At 35.1% G+C, this 18,611-nt stretch overlaps 1 protein-coding gene across 4 annotated transcripts in view; it reads left to right on the top strand.

Annotated features, from left to right (window-relative positions):
- Nucleotides 1-18,611, top strand: part of CPSF6 (cleavage and polyadenylation specific factor 6) — a 30,339-nt gene that overhangs the window by 8,095 nt on the left and 3,633 nt on the right. Inside the window, exons 2-10 of one of the 4 annotated variants that reach the window (XM_012788709.2) lie at nt 3,804-4,013; nt 5,384-5,487; nt 7,596-7,741; nt 8,640-8,813; nt 8,940-9,050; nt 9,488-9,992; nt 10,341-10,456; nt 11,217-11,370; nt 14,501-14,690. In XM_012788709.2, the coding sequence (XP_012644163.1) occupies nt 3,804-4,013; nt 5,384-5,487; nt 7,596-7,741; nt 8,640-8,813; nt 8,940-9,050; nt 9,488-9,992; nt 10,341-10,456; nt 11,217-11,370; nt 14,501-14,687 (1,707 nt within the window). In that variant the 3' untranslated portion in view covers nt 14,688-14,690. Of the gene's footprint in view, nt 1-3,803; nt 4,014-5,383; nt 5,488-7,595; nt 7,742-8,639; nt 8,814-8,939; nt 9,051-9,487; nt 9,993-10,340; nt 10,457-11,216; nt 11,371-14,497; nt 14,691-18,611 lie in introns of all 4 variants that reach the window. The other 3 variants (XM_012788707.2, XM_012788711.2, XM_012788710.2) reach the window with 3 other exon arrangements.

Raw genomic sequence — 18,611 nt, 5'->3', positions numbered from 1 at the left:
TATTAAAATCTTTTTTTTTTAATAGAGGGGCTTTGAAACAAGTAGCCTTTGCTGTGCATTACTGGTTGTATCATATAATGTGTGAATGTTATTACTATAATTTTAAAACCACCAAAAGCTCTGTTGGGCCTGTCAGAGAGAATGAAAACTATTTTGACAGCTATACCAAGGTCATCTCCATAATGGTGTACAGTATATCTGTGTTGTTAAAATTTTATGGGGAGTGATGAGGGAAAAAGATGTTTAAAAATAACCCCAGGGAGAGCAGCAGTGGTGATGATGGCAAAAAGGTTGAGAAACATCGCCTCAAAGGAGCTAATAGAATTTTGGTCATTTTATTGTCCATTTTCTCTGACTTGGCAACAGCTCTTTGTAAGTTATATAGGACATAATCTTATAGGGTAAAATCTTGAGAGGATATCTTGCCTTTACAATGATTGTAGTGGTTCAGAATGGTAGAGTATGAAAAAATTGCTTAGTGAATTTTTTAACAAACCCTAAGAGCTATTTTCTGAAAGTTATGTGTAATGTGCAGCTTTATTGATGATGCTAGCTACTATGAAAAATAGGTAAGATCAGGTAGTATTTGGTGTCTAAAATAGAAGAGTGATGTTGATATTTTCTTGATTTTAAATGCCATTAAAATTAAAGGTAATAATTGAAAAGACTCTTCACATAGGGGGACTTGATACTGTTGAATATTCCTCTTTGACAAAGTAGAAACTTTTTTTTAAAGTTTGTTCAGTAGTCTTACAGAGCTCACTTTGTATATGACCTATGATATACATTTTGAATACTTCCTGAATATGCATGTTTTCTCACTTTCTTGAAGTGGGAACAAAGTTCGATGTATTTTTGTAATGTGGAGGATAGGTGTGATATGATGAAGCTGAAAAAGGAAGATTACTGATACTACAAAAGAGTATGTGCTTTGAATTTCATTTTTAGTAATGGCAGCAAATGTATTTAGAGTCATTAATTTTTCTCCTAGTCCAAATGTATACCATTGGGGGTAGGAGTACATGTTGTGGTTTTGAAACAGAGTAAAGCTAACTAACTAGTCCACTTGAGATCAAACCCCAGGACCATGATCTTAGTTAACATCATGCTACAACCAATAAGAAGCAGTCCATCTACCAGACAAAATGGCTATCCTAAATATTGGTATAATCACATCTATATGGGAAATTGGTTGGTGTCAACATAGGTATTTATGTATGGACAAAAGTAGTAAGTGATTGTGTTGCACCAAGTTAGTGTAGCTGCAGATATGCTTGTAAATTTTTGTCTACTTATGTAAACAATTTTGCAGATTTACAACTAATGAAAAAATCAAATAATGTTAACCTGTTTGTGTAAGTGAAAGTGTAAATGTAAATACTTTTAGTCCTGCTATTAATAATCCTTGCATTCTTTTTTACTCTCCCTCAGACCATATATTGTGATTATAGTCTCTGCTGAGAAGGATGGAAAAACAACTCCCTTCGAATAATATTAATAATTCTACTTGATGAACACAACCAGAATGCAAGAGAGTTTAAAGTGCCACTGCCCCTTGCGGGAAGCTTTTTATAGTATCTTAAGTGTATGGAACCACTGCTGCAGCCACTTGCCACCTGAAGCTTCAGCTACACTGAAACTTCATAATAAAACTTAACCTCCTTTTTGCTAATTTTTACTGTTACTACAATTTGAGCATGTTACTTTGTTCAACAAAAACTCATTTCTTAAAGATTATTTTAGTATTTGTGTACAAATAAAACTATGGCATTATTCATTGACCTATGGCCTTAGTTTCTGCCCGTTGCTAAATATGACTTTGTTCTCTGATACATCAAGATCTTGGGCACCTTGTTAAATAAGTCTTACAGACATTCTACCTCATAACAAGTAAAATTGGTATGTAAAGATTCTGTAATTAGTTAATTGGATAACTCATTAGTTATGCAGAAGATTGTCTGAGATTGCTTTACAAATCTGAGGTCCCTTTGGCTATGTGTATAAATGGTATTTCCCTTTCTGGGCTTTTTTCTTCTTTTTCTATTTTTCTTAAAAAATATGTTATTGCTCTCTTCTAAATAACAAAACAATAGCCATACTCCCTGGGGACCCATAATAATATCTTGTTGATCTGTTTACAGTCATATAACAAATATTTTCTCTGGGTCATTTTCTATCTGTGTAATAGTCCCTCAAACTATTAGCTACCCCTTACGTGCCATTTGTATAACAGTTCCTTAATAAATTATATTAATGGGAGAGTCTGTGAGTTTTGTCTCAGTTCTTAAGTTTGTTGTCTTACAATTGTCCCTTTTTCCTTTATTTTTCTCAAATGTTCTACCTCAGAGGAATAAAATAGTTCACACTGATTTAAGTACTTAGTTGCAGAAAGGTAGAGAGGAAGATAAAAATGGAGCTTTCCTCTGCTACAGGCTTAGTCTAGCTTGTTGCCTGGTAATGGTTGCCAAAGGCAATCACAATGGCATTGAGTGTTTTGCTGATACCTACCTTTGCTTATTTACAAATCGAACCCTCTCTTCCATTTTTTGTTATCATTTAGGCATGTGACATCCTCTAGCATTGATTTAATTTTGCTGGTGACACTCAATGGCAAAGCTTTACTTTAAAGCCTTATTCATTTCACTTTCTCTTGCTAATTTACTTGACTAGCTATCTAAGAAGTAGGGTAAGCATTAGCTCTTTGTTCACTGAAAATAATAAAACTATTGTGAGTTACTAATTTGGATAGTTTACCTATATTTCATTATTTCTCTTTCCCTTGTTGATTGTTATGGCATTTTGAATTATTTACATATCTGCATTTGTTCTGCACTTTCCTCTGGCTCAGTTCACTATACTTTTTTCTAAAACTACCGTGTTTCCCCAAAAATAAGAGCTACCCATAATATAAGCCCCAGCAGGATTTCTAAGCATTTGCACAATATAAGCCCTACCCTGAAAATAAGACCTAGTGATGGGCATGGCTACGCAGCGCATCTGCACAACCCATGCATTTTGTCTTGGAGCAGTAAAGAAGACAAGCAGCCCTTCTCATCTGCCCCATGAGAGCTCTTTTGCTCGACATGAGAGATTGGGGCCAGTGGTTCTAAAGGAAATAAAATCGCAAGAAATTCAGGATGGAATTCGAGGTTTGGAGAGTTATGATGATGTTCCAAAAGAAGATGACTTTAACTATATTTGAATAAATGTAGATTGTTGTGCTGTACTTAAAAAAAACAACACATCCCTGAAAATAAGCCCTAGGGTGTCTTCTTAAGGAAAAATATATAAAAGACCCTGTCTTATTTTCAGGGAAACATGGCAGTAGCTTTCTCAGTGTTGGGAAAAAAGATCTGATGAATACCAAAGAAAATTATAGTTGTATTTTTTGTAGTCAAATACTGGAGACTTACAATGGATTTGGGTTTTGTTGGTGATATTTTATGTCACCTTTTTTTTTTTTTAACTTGTCTGTTTGCATTCATGTGTTGTTACTTTTACTGAAGTATTTTACTTCTAAGGAAAGTTTTATGTTATCCGTGTCATTCTTTTTCCAGAGGTATACTATTTCCTATATTTGTAATGTCAGTGGAAAAGTAGGATTCATTATATAGAAACTTACCTTATAGGCACTGTTCAAGAATAAGTCTCTTGCATAAAATGAGAAAAGATTTGTACTGAGATCTTTGGCATTTTTCTATCATTTATCAGATTTTTTAAAACAACAATTTGAATTTGTGTTCAAATCTATTTAATAGTATTCTGGCTGTTGTGTAATCTAGAGCATTATTTCTGTATCTCAGGAAGCTGAATATGGTGGGCATGATCAGATAGATTTGTATGATGATGTCATATCTCCATCTGCAAATAATGGAGATGCCCCAGAAGACCGGGATTACATGGATACTCTCCCACCAACTGTTGGTGATGATGTGGGTAAAGGAGCGGCACCAAATGTCGTCTATACATATACTGGAAAGAGAATTGCATTATATATTGGAAATCTAACATGGGTAGGTAAAGTTAACATATTAATTAAATTATTGGTAATCGTTTTTGAGCTGCTCTCGTAGTTAATATTTTTTTCTCCAGTTTTTAAAAATAAAGATTTGAAGTTACTATATTTGTGTTTTATGTTTGCTTATGCAATGAGGAGGGAAATACAGTACCTTTAAAACATTAATTCCATTTCTTCTCGTTTTGAATTTTGCAGTCATTCAACTTATCTTGGTAGAGATACTAGTTAAATATAGTTAAATTGTTTTTTGTCTTCAATTATCCTTTATATGTTACTACTTTTACCTCACTTCAGATATCCCAATTTTCCCAAGAAGAATACATCGGGTCTCAAACCAGGATTCGGAAGTATAGAAGGAGAGGAAGAAATATGGTTTAAAAATAGTGTTCATTTTCTAATTCATATTATAGACTTGAGTTTCATTTCTGCTCTTCAATTTAAAATCTAATTTATAGAAACATTGCTATATATATATTGTATTTTAATTTGAGTTCATGAGACTGTAAGATTGAGAGTGTCATTAGCTGCATGTGTGTTTCGATTCATAGTTTTACTAGCATTAAATCTTATTCACCGAAACAACCCTTATAGAATTTTTACATCTCTGCTTACTTGTTACAAATACTTGAAAGTTAAAAAATTATATATCTAAAAATCAGAATAAAACTTCCATTTCTTTAATAACATTTTATTAAAATATTTTATTTACATTTCTTTTAAAACTGATTGTGACTGATCTCCCACCACCCAATGTGAGCAATCTACAATATTGGAGACAATTAGCAGTGTAGTTATGAGAGTGCTGAGTAAAAATTTGAATCTCAGCTCCACCATCTATTTTGTGACCCTGGGCACGCTCTTTAACTTCTCTATTGCATCATGTGTAAAACGGGAATAATTATAAGACTTATAGAGTTATAAGAATTAAATAGTTGATATAAAGTACATGATAGGTATTCAGTACATGTTTTTTTTTTCTCTCCATTTTATATTTAAACATAAGATGAAATTTATTTCATAAAATAGTTTCTTTTAGGAGGAAGTGACAAGTGAGATTTATTTTATTAAAAATTTAAAATCAGTTGAAAGCTAGAAGAGACCAGAAACTCTTGAGAATAAAAACCTATCTTATCTCTGAGAGTATATGCCTTCTAATATCTGAAGCACTTACCAGGGAACAAAGTTAGGTTCTCACATGTTTTTGCACTGTTCAGAAATTGGAGGCTGACTGGCAATAACTATACTTTGATTTGTATTGAGCATTAATTTTCTGTTTTTTATCCAGAATTTACCCTTAAAAACTAAGTTGAAATAATAAAAACCTTGAATATGTCTTAATGGTTAATGAGGGAAAATGTCTTGCAGTGGACAACAGATGAAGATTTAACTGAAGCAGTTCATTCTTTGGGAGTAAATGATATTTTGGAGATAAAATTTTTTGAAAATCGAGCGAATGGCCAGTCAAAAGGGTAAAAATTTTTTTCTTCCTTTGATTAGCTAGTGATTTTTTCCTAAGTTAATAGCTATTAATGATTAAGTTAATGATAAGTATACACATGTAGGACAGATGATTATTTGCATTGGAAGGAGGTTCTTGGACAAGCTTCATACTCTTATTTCATCTACCCTGTTAATGTAATGCACTAAAACTAGTGGAGTTGGAGATGTGGACACATTAGGTCTATTTCTAATTTTCCCAGGTTTTCTGCACCTATGATTGAAGTCGTTTATTGAATTGTCATTTTTAAGAAGCTTTACCCTCCCTGTGATTAAGAGATGGGGGAAGATGGGCAACTAGAACGTAATATAACATGATTGTTTTGCTTTATTTAACTACTAAACTATATAAGTGAGATAGAATCATTAAAAGAACATTATAAAAATAGATATCCAGAACTAAGACTATAAAATGCCACTATCTCACCATCCACAGATGATCACTCTTAATATTTTAGTGAATACATTTTCAGGTTTTTGCCTTAAAAAACAATAAGATTGTGATTCACATGTTTTTTAAAATGTTTAATACAAGGAGTAGAACATATCAATAAATACACATCTCTATAACGTCTAATTCTTTTCCATTATACCTTACATGCTGCTGTAATTATTTTATCTCTTATTTTTGGTTATTTCGGTTTCCACTTTAGCCTATAATAAATAATGTTGCAGCAGGCATTATTTTATAAAAATCCTCAGGTGGAGATTTTGGAGGGGGGTTTTGTTGTTTTAAGACAAGGTCTCACTCTGTCACCCAGGCTTGTAGTACAGTGATGACATGATCATAGCTCACTGCAACTTCGAACTCCTGGATTTCAGGGATCGTCCTGCCTCAGCCTCCCAAGTAGCTAGGACTACAGGCTTGGCCCAACCACACTTGGCTAACTTTTAAAAAAATTTTTTTGGAGAGATGAGGTCTCATTGTGTTGTCCAGTCCAGCCTGGTCTTGAACTCCCAGCCTCAGGTGATCCTCCTCAGCCTCCCAGAGTGTTGGGATTACAAGCATGAGCCACTGCGCCTGTCTGGATTTTTTTTTTTTTTAAGCATAAATTGCTAGATGCAGAATGATAAAGAATAGACTTATATTGTTTATTTCTCTAAAAAGATTGTACTAATTTATACTAAATTAAGAATACTTTTAGGCCGGGCACGGTGGCTCATGCCTGTATTCCTAGCACTCTGGAAGGCTGAGGTGGGCGGATCGCTCAAGGTCAGGAGTTCAAAACCACCCTGAGCAAGAGTGAGACCCTGTCTCTACTATAAATAGAAAGAAATTAATTGGCCAACTAATATATATAGAAAAAATTAGCTGGGCATGGTGGCGCATGCCTGTAGTCCCAGCTACTGGCTGAGGCAGAAGGATTGCTTGAGCCCAGGAGTTTGAGGTTGCTGTGAGTTAGGCTGACGCCATGGCACTCTAGTCGGGGCAACAGAGTAAGACTCCCTCAAGAAAAAAAAAAAAAGTAAAAAAATATATTTTTAAAATACGCAATCTGAGATACTTCTCACCAACTTCACTTCTGCCACTGAATTTTATATTTTATTTATTTATTTATTTGTTTGTTTATTTGAGTCTCACTGTGCTGCCCGGGCTAGAGTGCTATGGTGTCAGCCTAGCTCACAGCAACCTCAAACTCCTGGGCTCAAGCGATCCTTCTGCCTCAGCCTCCCGAGTAGCTGGACTACAGGCATGCGCCACCATGCCCGGCTAATTTTTTCTGTATATTTTTAGTTGTCCAGCTAATTTCTTTCTATTTATAGTAGAGACGGGGTCTCACTCTTGCTTAGGCTGGTCTCGAACTCCTGAGCTCAAAGGATCCGCCCACCTTGTCCTCCCAGAGTGCTAGGATTGCAAGCATGAGCCACTACGCCCGGCCCTGAATTTTATATTTTAAATGACTAAATTCTATGGTATGTTATTAAGAAAAGACAAATGAGAAAGTGTATACTTGCATAGCTTTGAGCAATATTTTCAGTATTTTTTAAGTAAAAGTAAATTCAGACCATTTTTAAAAGCAATAACAGTAACATTAATCTTTCCTCACTTTCTACCCTTACTCCTTTAAATGCCTTTTAGGTTTGCCCTTGTTGGTGTTGGATCTGAAGCATCTTCAAAAAAATTAATGGATCTGTTGCCTAAAAGAGAACTTCATGGTCAGAATCCTGTTGTAACTCCATGCAATAAACAGTTCCTGAGTCAATTTGAAATGCAGTCCAGGAAAAGTAAGCAATTCCTCAAAGGCTTTTATTAAAAGATGTACATTTTTTAACCAATGTATTTGTTAGGTGTCATACTAGGGAAATCGTCTTGATATTGGTTCATTGAAAACTGCATTTTAGAAAGTCTATGCTTTGAATTCAATTTAATTGCTGGTTATTATGATGGACCATGTGCCGGAAACCTTCCATTCCATTTTTTTTTAGATGTAACAGACCCAATGTTTTACAAAATTTGCAAGTTCTGTAGCCCTGCCATTCTTGTCCTGTCATTCCCATCTTAGAGAAAGGAATAAACTACATTCTAATCCTTAGATCGAAGGAAAGCTATATGGATGTATTGTTATGGTGGGGGAGAGATCATTGAGAACCAGAAAATATTCTTTGATTTTTCTGCTTGGCACCAAGACCTTTCACCACTTGGTAAAGTGAATATAGAAAATATTTGCCATTATACACTTTAAGAATGTTACCATTTAAAGAGATAAGATAGATGATCATATAATTAACAGAAATTCAAGTAGTTGTTTTTCTTTTAATGTTTTAGCACTTAAGACTTAATTAAAGATGGTGTTAGAAAATTTAAATGATCTATGCTACTGCAATTAAGATTTCTGTTGAAGCATTTCGGTCTTGGCTGCTGCAGAGTACTAGTATTTTGAAAGTAACTGATATTTACTCATTGGAAATATATTTAAACCTGTGTATTTCAAGACTTTAAAAGCACTTAAATAGATGTGAATGTTTTCCTAACCAATATTTCTCATGTAGTGTGCATGGTCCCAAGGCATCTTCAATATCTAATATAAGTGAACTTTGAAATAGAATTGTTTCTAATAACAGTGGTTACATTTCAGAGAATAATTTTAATAAGTGCTATTTATGAGTATTTGGATATTTGCAGCTACACAATCAGGACAAATGTCTGGGGAAGGTAAAGCTGGTCCTCCAGGAGGCAGTTCACGTGCAGCATTTCCACAAGGTGGTAGAGGACGGGGCCGTTTTCCAGGGGCTGTTCCTGGTGGGGACAGATTTCCTGGGCCAGCAGGACCAGGAGGGCCACCCCCACCTTTTCCAGGTAAAACTTTTCTTAAATTACCATGGATAAAACATGTCTACCTAATGCCTCTTTTCCTTTTCTCTCTTTTTCAAGTAATGCATTATTAATGTGACTTACTCTCGTTATGCTATTTTTGGAATCCAGGAAATTTGATCAAGCATCTTGTTAAAGGAACTCGGCCTTTGTTCCTGGAAACTAGGATTCCATGGCATATGGGGCACAGCATAGAGGAAATACCCATTTTTGGCCTAAAAGGTCTTTATTTTTCTCCAAACTTGCTTGACTTATATATAGAATATTTACATCCATCTTATTTTCTTACCTCTTAAAAAATTCTTTCAAGACCATTTTTCCTTGTTTCACTTTCTAGCTTGGCATCAGAGTAGACTATAAGGTGGGTGATTTCACAGTAAGAAGTGTGTGTACACTGAAAGGTGGAAAATATCTCTAAGTGTTGTAATCTTTTTAAAGTTTGTTTCAATAATTTTTCTTAAGCATAAATTGAGCTAGTTAAATGTGTAAGGATATATTTCACCATTGTAGTTGTTAGTGTAGCATTTACCATATGGGTTTCATTTAAAGAGAAAGAATCTTGGTCTATGAGTTACGCTTTAAAAGTATAATCTTGGCATGTAAAGGTTAAAATATCTTATTATTGAAGTGTTTTTTTTCCTCTCTCCTTTATTCTATAGCTGGACAGACTCCACCACGTCCACCCTTAGGTCCTCCAGGCCCACCTGGTCCACCAGGTCCTCCACCTCCTGGTCAGGTTCTGCCTCCTCCTCTAGCTGGGCCTCCTAATCGAGGAGATCGCCCTCCACCACCAGTTCTTTTTCCTGGACAACCTTTTGGGCAGCCTCCGTTGGGTCCGCTTCCTCCTGGCCCTCCGCCTCCAGTTCCAGGCTACGGCCCCCCTCCTGGTCCACCACCTCCACAACAGGGACCACCTCCACCTCCAGGCCCTTTTCCACCTCGCCCACCTGGTCCACTTGGGCCACCCCTTACACTTGCTCCTCCTCCGCATCTTCCTGGACCACCTCCAGGTGCCCCACCGCCAGCTCCACATGTGAACCCGGCTTTCTTTCCTCCACCAACTAACAGCGGCATGCCAACATCAGATAGCCGAGGTCCACCACCAACAGATCCATATGGCCGACCTCCACCATATGATAGGGGTGACTATGGCCCCCCTGGAAGGTAAGTTAGTATGTATCTATGAAAGTATTTGGTAAAAGATAAGAACAATGACTCTGAAAAATATTATATTGTAGATCTGTAAGTATATCATTTCTGCCCTCCAAAAAGATGAGGTTTCTAAGTTGCTCATTTATTTCAGTTAAAACATACTTGTGTAAGAGAATTTTGTTTAGACTTGTTCTCTTTGTAGGAAAAATAGCATGTTGCAATCTGGAAAAGTAACAGCTGTCTGTAAGGCACATGTCAAAAGCAGCCTGTATGAATTGCTTTACACTGTTAAGATTAACTTAGAAAATCTGTTGAGTACTAAGGTTAAGTACTAAGTTAAGGTTTATTTTTATTTTATAGGGAAATGGATACTGCAAGAACGCCATTGAGTGAAGCTGAGTTTGAGGAAATCATGAATAGAAATAGGGCAATCTCAAGCAGTGCTATTTCAAGAGCTGTGTCTGATGCCAGTGCTGGTTTGTATATTTCTTCCTGTATTAATGTTTCTTATTTATGTTATTAGGAATGACCTAAAAACTTATATACTGTCGATTAGATTGGTTATTTACATGTAATAATTCCTTTTATATTCCCAAATCATTATTTTAAAAACACTGAAGAAAGATGTATGTCACAGTGTAGTGGAAACATCCTAATTTTAAGTTATTAGGTGCAGATTTAAGTCTTAGCTTGACATTTAACACATTGACTGCCACACAAAAAAATCAGAAACTTTTCCTCGGGGCCACAGTGTTTTTTTATTACAAAAATAGAACAAAAACTTCAAGTGTAATTTAAAGGTAAACATAAATAGAAAAACAAAATTCATTGACTTCTATTCATTAATAAACATTTTTAGAATTAAATTATCAGTATTAATTATAACAATAAGAACACCAACAAGTAAGGTTTTATATATGCTTCATGTGGCCCAGGGTTGAAACTAGAATGAGTTAAATACAACTCTCAAGGCAGTTAATATGTTAATAGTTCAGGGACCTTAAGGCAGCTCACTTAATCTCATATTTGCAAAATAATAACCTATTTCACACAGCTATAATTATAACCAATTATGTTCCTTTCGCCAATGGTGAAACACTAAAAACAGACATTATCTTCTATAGTCATTTTAAGGCACACTACTTTGATAAAATACTTTATCCCTCTTACACTAAGTAGTTTGATGGTAATTTGGAAATAATTGTTTGACTTCAGACCTTTTCCTTTCCCCCACAGGTGATTATGGGAGTGCTATTGAGACATTGGTAACTGCAATTTCTTTAATTAAACAATCCAAAGTGTCTGCTGATGATCGTTGCAAAGTTCTTATTAGCTCTTTGCAAGATTGCCTTCATGGAATTGAGTCCAAGTCATATGGTTCTGGATCAAGGTAAAACTTTCCTGTCTCATATCTTTTTTTTTTTTTTGAGACAGAGTCTTACTCTGTTTCCCAGGCTATAGTGCCATGACATCAGCCTAGCTCACAGCAACTTCCAACTCCTGGACTTAAGCAGTCCTTCTGCTTCAGCCTCCCAAGTAGCTGGGACTACAGGCATGCGCCACTATGCCCATATTTTTAGTTGGCCAATTAATTTCTTTCTATTTGTAGTAGAGATGGGGTCTCGCTCTTGATCAGTCTGGTTTCGAACTCCTGACCTTGAGCGATCCTCCTGCCTTGGCCTCCCAAAGTGCTAGGATTACAGGTGTGAGCCCCCACTGTCTCATGTCTTTTTAAAACTGCTAGTTTGCAAATGGAAAAACAGTGTATGGGACTTCAAAATAGGACTTTGATTTTAGTTAGTGTTTACTTAGCAGCTAGAGTGATTTTTGTAAACTCTAAATTAAATGTCAGTTGTTTTCCTAAAACTCTTCAAAGGCTTCTACGTGCTCTTAGAATAAGACCATAAAGATATAGACACACTATGTGATATAGTCCCTGCCTATCTTTTTTAGCCCCATCTTGCACCTCTTCCTCACTGTTCTCCAGCCATATTGGTCTCCCTTCTTTTTCTCTGGATACATCAAGCATTTGATCACCTCACTTGTTTTGTGCTTGATATTCCTTCTGCTGGGAACCTTTTCCCTTGGCTCTTCATATACCTGCCTCCTTATCCTTCATGTCTCAACTTAATCTAATTTCTTAGAAGCAATCTTTAACCAGGTTAGTCTGTCATATAGTTCTGTTTATTTCTTTCATAGCGCCTACCATAACCTATTGTTATCAATGCATATGTACATTCCTTCTTGCTCGAATATGCGTTGAATGATGGCAGGAGTCTTACCCATCCTATTCACTATATCTTTCTTTTTGTGTGTGTATGTATGTGTGTGATAGGGTCTCTGTTGCCTAGGCTACAGTGCAGTGGTGTGGTCACTGCAGTCTCCAACTCCCAGGCTCAAGCACTCTTCCTGCGTACTGGGACTACAGGTTTATGCCACCATGCTCAGCTAATTTTTAAATCTCTTACAGAGATGGGAGTCTCCCTGTGTTGCCCAGGCTAATCTTGAACTCCTGGGCTCAAGCAATCCTCCCACCTTAGTTTCCCAGAGTGCTGAAATTATAGGTGTAAGCCACTGCACCCTGCCTATCCTGTTAACTGCAATATTTCTAATTCCTGCAATGCCTGGTATAGAATGGATGCTAAATGAATATTTCTTTTTTTTTTTTTTTTTTTGAGACAGAGTCTTGCTTTGTTGCCTAGGCTAGAGTGAGTGCCGTGGCGTCAGCCTAGCTCACAGCAACCTCAAACTCCTGGGCTCAAGCAATCCTCCTGCCTCAGCCTCCCAAGTAGCTGGGACTACAGGCATGAGCCACCATGCCCGGCTGATTTTTTTTTTCTATATATATTAGTTGGCCAATTAGTTTCTTTCTATTTATAGTAGAGATGGGGTCTCCCTCTTGCTCAGGCTGGTTTCGAACTCCCGACCTCGAGCGATCCGCCCGCCTCGGCCTCCCAGAGAGCTAGGATTACAGGCGTGAGCCACCGCGCCCGGCCTAAATGAATATTTCTTAAATGAGAGAGGGATTGAATGAATGAATGAATGACCTATTTTTTAGGTAGTTCTTTTTTAGCATTACTGATAGCCTTGACATTATATATATTTTTAAACGTAGATGGTGAATCTTCACGTGATATTGTTCTATCTTAAGTGAACTTTATCTAGTGATGAAGTCTTCGTTAAGTTAAGGAAAAAGAGCTTGTTTTGGCATAGTCCCCAGCTTTATAACTATTGCCTTTTTGACCCAATATAAAGATCTTTGGATCAGAACAAATTTGTCATAGTGATAGATGATACCTTGTCTCGTTTTTTTACACTTTTTTTATCTTTCTTTTTGAGACAGGGTCTTGCTCTGTCTCCTGAGCTAGATTGCAGTGCAGTGGCATCGTCATAGCTTGCTGCAGCCTCAAACTCCTGGGCTGAATGATCCTACTGCCTCAGCCTCCCAAGTAGCTGGGACTACAGGCACATGCCACCATGCCTGGCTAATTTTTCTATTTTTTGTACAGACGGTCTTGCTCTTGCTCAGGCTGGTCTTGAACTCCTGGTCTCAAGCAATCCTCCCGCCCAGGCCCTCCAGAGTGCTAGGATTACAGGCATGAGCTACCATGCCCAGCCCTTATGTGTCTGTCTCTCTTTCTCTCTCTCTCTCTCTTTTTTTAAATTAAGTCCAGAGAAAGAATTTCTACCTTGATCAAGGAGCTTAGCACCTAATAATGTTTGCTAAGCCTAGCTATTTGGTGCTGAAATGCAAGATAATTGTTTCATTTAAACTAGTAATAGACAATGGTTATTTACTATTATGAATTTAGCAGAATTTTTACATGTCTTTTTGGCAACACACTTTGGTTAAATTATCTGTTTTTTAAAAAAGGCAATTTATGAAACATTTCTACTTGCTAAATATAATGTGAACACAACAGCAATAGTTTCTACTGGTCACAATTATTAGGCTTCTCCTTTGCCTCTTCTCCAAACATACATATATATTAGAAAGTTTCTTAGTGGTGCATAATGCTCCTGATGAACCATATCTTGACTAGGTAGAAATGTAAAATTAATATTTTATATATAAGTTTATGTAATTTATGTAGATAGGTGATAATTTTATCTAGTTGGGCCCTGTTGTATGTTGTGATTTCATGAATTTTATATCTAAAAGAAACTTTTATGTTCTTTGTCTTCAAATACATGTGCTTTGAAAGTCTCTCTTCTCTTTTCTCTTTGTTCAGTCAGTATCCTACACTTCTGTTTTAGGGTGCTAGTTTAAATAGATAGTGTGATGTAGTTTCATGGTATGTGGTTCCCTTGTTTTTGATGAGTATTTTTAAAAATGAAATTTCTGGTTCGTGCTTGTTGGTGAGTCGGTAACTCATTATTGGAAGGCCAGGACATAGTAAGTCTAAACTAGATTTACAAAGAATTTTGCCTTTTTAGATTTTTTTTAAGCATGAAAATTCTGACTCACTTCTTATCTATCCAATTATGGAGAGCATTAATCCAGTAATTTTTTTTAGAAGACGTGAACGATCAAGAGAGAGGGACCATAGTAGATCACGAGAAAAGAGTCGGCGTCATAAATCCCGTAGTAGAGATCGTCATGACGATTATTATAGAGAGAGAAGTAGAGAACGAGAGAGGCACCGGGATCGTGACCGAGACCGTGACAGAGAGCGTGACCGAGAGCGAGAGTATCGTCATCGTTAGTAGGTAGGTATTCCTTGTTCCTGTTATATTTAGCATGTGTATTATTAACAGTAATTATAACTCCAAGGCTGTTGTTTATACAGTATATACCTACATTTTAAATGGTCCAACTACTTGTTCTGAATTTAATCTTCTGGAAACATCTGAGACAAATAACAAGTAAGTAATGACAGGTAAAAATTTTGACCCTTTATTTTCGAATATTGTATTGCTGTGTTATCACTTTCAGGTTTCAAATTTTTAATGGTCTTAACAAAGCAGGGAAATAATCAAGAGGACTCATTGTGTACTTCTAAAATCTAAAAATTGGGATTCTTATAATCACATACATAGTTTTCATGTGATTTAAAATATAAAATATAGGGAGTTATTTCATATATATTATGTGCTTGGATTTTTAAAAATAAATTTAAAGTTTCTATTCTTGAACTAATTTCATTTGTCCCTAAAACTTTTTAAGAAAATCTAACACTATAAAAGCTTGTAATACAGGGGGATTTTTTTTTTCCTCAGCATTCAAAGAGCCTTTTTCCTTTAAAAAATTTTTTTTATAAAAGACACTGTTTTCCTGACATCTGTTTTTTGTTTTTTTAAAGAAAAGAAACTATCCTTTAATTTGCAACGATGTAAAAGTACTCAGTTAAAATGGGTTCAGGGTACTCCATACTTAAAAACTTTAAATCCTGTCAAGCCATACATGCCAGGTTAGAATAACCTTGAAGTAATTTTCTTTGATGTTTCATTCATAAACCATAATCATTGTCTTTTTTTTCTGTATTTTAAAACTATTTCTTGTGTACATTTTTCATAAAGTGGGAAGAGTTGTCTGTTTATGCTTCATTTTCACATGTAATTTTATTTTTATATTTGTGAATAGCATTTATTCATGTGAAGAGTTGGGAGAAGGGCACTATAAAGCTTGTGCATGTGATACAAAGGTTATTATTCTGTAAACAGAAGTATTTTCTTTATATGTTGGTGGCATATCCAAATTAAATTAGGCAAAAACAACCCCATTTTTAGGTAAATACTCTTTATGCAGTTATTTTCAATAATCGTGGGAAACTTAAGGAAAATTCAGTTGTGGTAATTGTTAGTATTTAAATTGTTATGGAAAGAATTAAAGGCTTTATTGAGTATATGTAATTCTGTGACAGAATAGCAGTTTCTTTAACCATAACATATATTTTAGCAAATGAAGTCCTTTTGAACAATACTATTTATAAAATAAGCATGTAAGTCTTATTTTTGTGGGACACAAATAAGCTCTTATACTGTTTAGAATGCTAAGGGCTTTTTAACTGAAAAGGCTGGTTTTAATACTTTTCCGTGATTTTGAGTATATAGGTTGAATATCAAAATTTTAATTTTTATATAGGTCTCCATGTATTGTATCACAAAATTTAATATAAATAATTCTCAAAATATTCCTTTAATATGAGGCAAAATATCTTTCACTTTTAAAACTAAGCTTATTGAAATTGATACTGTTTGTGAATGTAAAAATTGAATGTTGTATCATGTAAACCTAAACACTAAGTTTTAAAGATGTAGCAGTTTTTTCCCCTGAGTGAAATACATCTGATCTCATAAAAACATTTTTCAATGTCTGTCCATCAGTTGTTTAAGATGAATTGTGGTCAGTTATTAGTTGAAATGGTTAATTATATCAGCCATTTCAATTATAGAAAGGTACAGATTCTATAAGTTATATTTTCTTAAATTTATTTTTATTTTTGAGACAGAGTCTCACTCTGTTGTTGCCCAGGCTACAGTTCCATGGTATACGTACGCCTAGCTCACAACAACCTCAAACTCCTGGGTTCAAACAATCCTCCTACCTCAGCCTTCTGAGTAGCTGGGACTCCAGCTGTGTGCTACCACCATGCCTGGCTAGTTTTTGTGGGTTGTTTTTTTTTCTCCTATTTTTAGTAGAGACAGGATCTCTTTCTTGCTCAGGCTGGTCTCGAACTCCTGAGCTCAAGCAGTCCTCCTGCCTCAGTCTCCCAGAGTGCTAGGATTATAGGCATGAGTCACCATGCCCAGCCTATATATATTTTTTAAGGCTTTGTAAGTTATCAGTAAGCTTCTAGTTAGTGCAGGCATGGTAAAAAAAAAAAAAAAAATTGAATATACTTTCAGTCATCTTCAAAATCGGATGGTGCCATCAAGAGGCCTCTTTAAACCAATTTAAACCCAAAGTTAGTTAATGATAATTTTCTTACTGGTTTTGTTAAAACTATCATAGTCAACCAAGTAAACTCCTTCCGAAAAGTCCATTGTTAATCTTAAATACTTTGCATTAACTAACATTACATTCCAGTAATGGGTACACCTAAATATATCATGACTTGAGTTTCATTACATTCAGACATTAACTATGAATTTCTAACGTGCAAATACTATTGTTGGACATTTTTTCTTAATCACTGATGTACCATACCAAAATCTCCATGTTTTGTTTGTACATTAATCAAAATTGAGTTGTAATATTGTATGTGCCTTCATCCAAGCAAAATTTTACATAAGCATTTCCAGTGCAAAAAATTCTGTTGTCCTGGACTATTATTGTACCTTTGCTATACAAAACAGTATTTACTGTGGATGTAGAACATGAATAAAGAGGTGGGGACTGGGATTAAATATATTCGAGTGAAAAACATTTTTAAACAACAAAAAAACCTAAATGCAAATTTCATCAACATCATAATAAGGTCTGCTGTTGACCTCTTTAGAAGTTTAAATATATGAGTCCTTTTGAGCTTTCATGTAAATCTTAAATGGACTAAATGAAATAAGAGTGACTTGAAAGCTAAAGTGAATGACAGTAGTAAGTCTTTATATAAATAACTACTGTAATTTATTCTTAAAGTAATGATGACTGGCTAAAGGGGCAAGTTCTTAATTTAACTGGAAACTTAATGATGTTGGCAAGCTGTTAATGTCTGTCCCATCTTAATTTTTTTTGTGTTTGAACTGTTGGTAATGTTAATTGCATTCTCTCATTTTAAAATGTATGAGTTTTTCTAAAAGCATTCTAAATATCTAAGTTCAAGCAGATAATATTTTAATTTTAAAAATAACCATTGTAAATTTCAATATGTAAATACATTGTGCTTCATATTCTGTAATTTCTGCCTCTATTCTCAGACCACTCTGAGCAAAATAAAAGTAGTTCAGTTCTTTTAAGATTGTATACTTCTTACAGAAATAATTTTACTTTCATAGTTGAGTTATTTTCTGTTAGATTGTGTTCCTCTCATTTATTTAGAATAGCCCTACTCAACAAATTGGTGTTGTTTTTCTTTATGTATTGAAACCAAATTATTTTTTAAAATACTTTTTATTCAGGTTTTCCTTTGTCTGAGATTTTACATATTCCCAAATCACTATCCCATTCTTTGATAAAAATTTTAAGCATTGTATATGGAGTCTGGAATGAATAACTGTATTTTGCTATGTGATTACTTTTTTTCTACCTTAAATATCATGATCTTAGATTGTTATTTTTGCATTGCTTACTCAGCTTATAGGTTTGTATCAAACCAAAAAAGCCGGAAGAATTAAAAGTTCTTTTTTATATGTTAAGATGTTTCTTCTCAAGAGTTAGTGTTGTTTGAGGCTTACGTGGAAATTAATGTCTCTTAAATAATATTTAAAAATTATTTCTGCAACTCTTAGGTCATCTGAAGACGACCTGATAGGTTCCAGCCTTTTGTTTCATTGTGTTTTCCCATACTTCCTAATTCCTGTGCTTCATCTGGATATCCTAGCTTTCTTTTCTCTAGCTCTAATTTTCCTAGCTCTTAGTATTATTTACAAAACCTGACTACGTAGCTGTCTTAGTTGGTTACAAGAGAGGATAGGAAGTGATCCCTCGAATGGATGTATAGTGTGTTTTGCTCACTGTGGTTTAAGAATATA

Source organism: Microcebus murinus, chromosome 10 (assembly GCF_040939455.1).
Source record: "Microcebus murinus isolate Inina chromosome 10, M.murinus_Inina_mat1.0, whole genome shotgun sequence".
Lineage (NCBI taxonomy): Eukaryota > Metazoa > Chordata > Mammalia > Primates > Cheirogaleidae > Microcebus > Microcebus murinus.
Note: the sequence above shows the minus strand (reverse complement) of the source record. Positions and strands in the feature narration are given on the sequence as shown.